The sequence below is a fragment of the Humulus lupulus genome, chromosome 8 (assembly GCF_963169125.1).
Source record: "Humulus lupulus chromosome 8, drHumLupu1.1, whole genome shotgun sequence".
NCBI lineage: Eukaryota > Viridiplantae > Streptophyta > Magnoliopsida > Rosales > Cannabaceae > Humulus > Humulus lupulus.
This window is the reverse complement of record NC_084800.1, coordinates 69,172,096-69,177,627: the sequence shown is the minus strand read 5'-3', so window position 1 is coordinate 69,177,627 and position 5,532 is coordinate 69,172,096. Positions and strand designations below refer to the sequence as shown.

General features: G+C 39.8%; 1 protein-coding gene across 1 annotated transcript; it reads left to right on the top strand.

The window, feature by feature from the left end:
- Positions 1-3,753: 3,753 nt before the first annotated feature.
- On the top strand, positions 3,754-5,349 carry LOC133797693 (uncharacterized). The gene is made up of 2 exons (XM_062235687.1): positions 3,754-4,175; positions 4,818-5,349. Exons 1-2 carry the CDS (start codon positions 3,786-3,788, stop codon positions 5,286-5,288), a joined length of 861 nt encoding a protein of 286 aa, XP_062091671.1. The 5' UTR covers positions 3,754-3,785; the 3' UTR covers positions 5,289-5,349.
- Positions 5,350-5,532: the final 183 nt, after the last annotated feature.

The window sequence follows — 5,532 nt, the reverse complement described above, 5'->3', positions numbered from 1 at the left end:
AAACATCGATCAATCAATTTGAATTAACTTCTAAGTTTTAGGACCTGGTTGTATCCAGGACATTAATTTGAAAACTTAGTTATGTTAATCCTTTTATCGATATCTCGTGCTTTTTAAGAAAAACATCGATCAATCAATTTGAATTAACTTCTAAGTTTTAGGACCTGGTTGTATCCAGGATATCACCTGGTTATATCCAGGACATATGCCCCCCAAGTAATTAGGAAATGGTCTTTCGTAGTTACTTGATTTTACACCCACAAATATACACAATAATGTAAAAAGACTTAATTCTCATTACTTAGTAAACAAAAGATGGCTTTTCTGATTAAGCCTTACAAAGGTATCATTGGTAATACTTCTTCAAATGGATAGTGTTCCAAGTTCGTGGGACTGCTTCTCCATTTAGCCGAGCTAATTTGTAGGTTCCTTCTTTAACGACCTCGGTTACTTGGTAGGGTCCTTCCCAGTTCGGCCCCAACACTCCGTCCTTGGGATCCTTACTGGCTAGGAAAACTCTTCTGAGGACTAGGTCGCCAATGCTAAAGGCGCGTTTCCTGACCTTTGAGTTGAAATAACGAGTGATCTTTTGTTGATAATGCGCGAGCTGTAGTTGTGAATCTTCTCGTCTTTCGTCAACCAGGTCGAGGGATGCGCAGAACAATTCACCATTGTGGTCTTGGTCAAATGCCTGGACTCTATGGGAGGCTACCTTTACTTCGACAGGAAGGACTGCCTCACTCCCGAAAGCCAGGGAGAAAGGAGTATGACCCGTCGGCGTTCGATGAGAGGTCCAGTATGCCCACAGCACCTGGGGGAGCTGTTCTGGCCAGACTCCCTTGGCTTCGTCCAGTCTTTTCTTAAGACTTGCCTTTAGTGTCTTATTGACGACCTCGACCTGCCCATTGGCCACAGAGGAGAAGCTCTTAACAATGCCGTGCCTTTCACAGAATTCGGTGAAGAGGTCGCTATCGAACTGTGTTCCATTATCCGATACGATCTTCTTTGGCAGCCCGAATTGGCAGATAATGCTCTTGACCACGAAGTCGAGGACTCTTTTTGAAGTGATTGTTGCCAGGGGCTCGGCTTCTGCCCACTTGGTGAAGTAGTCGATAGCTACCACCGCGTAACGAACTCCTCCCTTTCCAGTAGGGAGGGCACCAACCAAGTCAATCCCCCAGACCGCGAATGGCCATGGGGACGAGATCATCTTCAACTCGACCGGGGGAGCTCGGGCAACCGTGGCAAACCGCTGGCACTTGTCACATTTTTTGACATAGGAGATCGAGTCTTTTGATAGGGTGGGCCAATAATATCCTTGCCTTAGGATTTTCAGGGCCAAGCTTTGCCCCCCCAGTGTGATCTCCGCAGAAACCCTCGTGCACCTCTTGCAAGATGGTCTTCACTTCGCCTGGCAGAACACATTGCAGGAGAGGTAAAGAGTATCCACGTCGATATAACGTCCCATCTATTACTATATACCTTGGGGGCTAGTAAAGTACCCTCCTTGCATCATTTCGCTCCTCGGGTAACTTTCCTGATGTGAGATACTCGAAGATGGGAGTCATCCAGGTCAGTTTGGCATCAATCATCTCGATCTCCGCCCCGACTTCCTCTATGCTGGGCCGTTCCAGGAATTCTACTGGAACTAACCCCAAAGTCTCCGTCTCTCCAGAGGTAGCGAGCTTTGCCGCATTGGCATTCTGCTCCCGAGGTATCTGCTCAATTGAGCCACGCTCAAATGCAGATAGCTCACTTTTTACCTTGGCCAGGTAAGCAGCCATCTTGATTCCCCGTGCTTGGTATTCCCCTAACACTTGGTTTACCACGAGCTGGGAATCGCTGTAACATTGGACGGAGCTGGCCTTCAGCTCCCGGGCCACCCTCAGCCCGGCCAGTATAGCTTCGTATTTGGCCTCGTTGTTGGACGCTTTGAATCCGAATCACAACGCCGAGTGGAATCGATGAAACAGTACACTATATTCGTGGGATAAATGAGAGATTCCTGCGCAAGCCAAGACCGATTCTCGTTGAAGCTGTTTCTGGGATCTCTTGCGCAGCTTTGCTCTATCTAGTCGATCCATATCTCATTCAAGCTGGTTGACCACATCTTGACTGGGAAGACATGCACTTGACTGGGCAGACACGCACTTGGCTGGTCGGACTTGGTCATGACTGGTCGGACATGGTCATGACTGGTCGGCCAAGGTCATGCCTGGGCAGACAAACATATGACTGGTCAGACAAACACATGACTGGTCGGACATGGTCATGCCTGGGCAGACAAACATTTGACTGGCCAGTCAACAATTCTTCACTGGTCTATCGGGTCACTCCTAAGCCAGATCACCAAACCATTCTTTGCCATTTATCATTTCTATTGCCACGTCACCGAACTCCAATTTTTGGGGATAACAATGATATATGTTCAAATCAAAACCTATCCTAAGATTTATTTATTAAAAAAAATGAAATTATCACCTAATGATTGAAAATAAAAAATACACAAGAGTGGTGAAAGGATCTTTTTCTACCAATGAAAAATCTTTGTTATTAGTTTGAGAGCATGTAAATTCAAAATATAAACCACTAAAAAATGTGACCAATAAGAAAATAAAGTGTCCCTAGAAATTTTTAAACATTTTTTTTTCTTTCAGAAAAACAACAAAAATAAGCTTGAAAACCTATCCCAAGATCTTGAGGAGCCTCCAATTGATCTGAGATTTATTGGGGTTTTTTTATATTTTTGATTGGGATAATTGGGAACTTCTACCAACCACTTTTTTTTCCAACAAAGACAGAAGGGTGAGAAAGACTACAAGATTCCCAAAGGTGTCTTTTTTGGCAAAATCATATGCCCTTGTAATCTCTTTGAGGGCATAAGATTCCCAAAGGTGTCTTTTTTGGCAAAATCTATGTAGAAATTAAAACCTAGTGTGATGTGATCTTGTGTTTGTAATTAGCTTTCAATTTCTTGCTACAATTTGAGCTGTGTTACCCACATCTGTTGAATATTTTTGTTTTACTCTTGTGTCTCTTAAGTATTTTGTTTTGATTTTGTCTTTTTCCTTTTCTTTTAATCCAAATATGAGAATAGTGGCATAGTCAAAGTCTCCAATCCACTTCCTTATCTGTTATAAGGGCCTGATTTTCAATTAACAAGTTTTAATTAGAGCACAACGACTCTAAATGGACTAAAATATGATTATAAAAGCCAACAAAAGTACTCAGTGGAAGCTGGCAGCCAAACTGGCAACTATAGATGACCACCATTGGTGACTTTGGTAGCCACCTTTTCAAGATTTTTCTTACTTTGGCTTGGTATTAAACTTACATATATTAAAACTGCTACAAACGAGTAACTAGGATCAAATAATAATTTTGTATTTGCTACTCTCAATTAAAATATATATATATAGAACGATTACATGTTATTTTTTTTGCAAACAATGGTACATTATTTTTTTTATTTTCGGCTCCTAAATAGATATAATCTTAATTTTTTTTATTGGTATAATCCCAATTTACGGCGCTGTAGGTATTTTTTTTTATATATTTCTCTTTTTCTTAAAAAGATAGCACACACAGGCGTGGAAAGGTGTAACATTTGTGTCCAATAGCTCTAGCCAAAAAAGGTGTCGCAGGCCACCATTTCAAATACAAACACGTACGACACATTTGCCGCCACAGATCAATATGTGGTTCCAAACTTTACCACTCTCTATCTATATGAAGACTTGTTGAATTAAAAACCCATTTTCATCATTTTCAGAAACGATATCTCGATGGAATCCATATTTCTGAAACTTGTCTTCCCACCACCACCTTCGATCTTCCTCAATACATTGTCGCTGATTAGCATACCCTCCTTCGCCCTCGGCGGGCTTTCCGAATTCAGAGGAAACAATATGCCGTATTCCAAATTCTTCACCAACAACACCAATAATAATAATAATAATAATCATGTCACTGCTACTAATCTTCAGAAACAGTCTTCTTCCCAAGAGAAAAAAACCAAAGAGGTGTCCAGTAGATTAGGCATGCTTATATGTTACACCCCTGCTTTTCTAGCCAGCTTGGCTTTTTACCTTCTTTTTCCCCAAGAGAGTTACAACTTGAGAATGCTCTTGCTCAGTTCTGCTCTGGCTCTTCATTTCTTCAAGAGGATTTTTGAGGTAACAATTTTTTTATTTTTTATTTAAAAAATCATACAAAATAGGAAGCCATGTTTTGTAACAAGATTTTTTATTCTGTTTTGGGGGAAATGATTACATAGGAAGAATGTTACCTGTGTTAATGCTCATATACTTATCAAAGGCTTGCACTGCAACTTGGAATTAGATTCCACAACCATTACCAATGTTGTGTTAAGAGCTGTTAGCAAAATAGGCTTAAAAATCCTTTTCCTTTAATACCAGAAAGGCCGAGTCAGAGTCTCAGAATTTCCCTCACCATAAGAAAAGGCTCTTATCTTATGACTCATCCATTCCAGATCCTATATTTCGGATAAACCTTTCATCCTTTTGTAGCTGAATTACTCTTTTGCTCCCTTAAATTGTTGTGAAACTTTCATTTTAATCCCTACAAAATCACTTCAAATTGTTCTCTCTAATTCCCTAGACACTAATTCCAACATGTTAAGTTAAATGTTGCATAGCACAAGTGTTGATGCTTTTAAAAAAAATAGGGATAAATATGTATTTGCAACTGCTTAGGCCAACCAACCATGTTACTAAATACTAGCCCAAATTCTTTACAGAGACTCATAATAATAACTTCTCTGTTTTATTTGTGCATGTTTAATCTTGTTTGTTTAGGTGTTATGTGTTCACAAGTACAGTGGCAGCATGGCTCTTAAAACTGCAATGACCATCGGTATAAGTTACTTATCATCCACAGCAAGTATGATTTATGCTCAACACCTCTCACAAGGGCTTGCAGAGCCACCCATTGATCTGAAATACATTGGGTCATTGTTGTTCCTAATAGGGTTAAGTGGGAATTTCTACCACCATTATCTTCTTTCCAAACTAAGAGAAAAGGGTGAGAAAAAGTATAAGATTCCAAAAGGTGGGCTTTTTGGCTTAGTCATATGTCCACATTACATGTTTGAGATCATAGAATTTTTGGGCTTCTTTTTTATTTCTCAAACATTGCATTCATTTTCTATAGCCATAGGCACAATGTTTTACTTGGTGGGGAGGAGTGTTGCTACTAGGCGATGGTACTTAACTAAGTTTGAGAGTTTTCCTCAACATGTCAAGGCTCTTATTCCATATGTATTTTAGATATAGAAAATATATATTCAAATAATGCAATATGAAGTAATAAATTACCCTATCATATAAATGTGTTTTTTTTTATATAGAATAATTAGATGTATGACTGACATAATCACCCACTTATATAACTACATAAAGATCCTAATATAATAGATCAAGTTAATGTGTTATTGGTAATAGGTATATGCATGCGTTTGGAGTCAAGTTTAGTCATGGTATTCCTCGTGGTGGTATGAGAGGATTAAGCTGT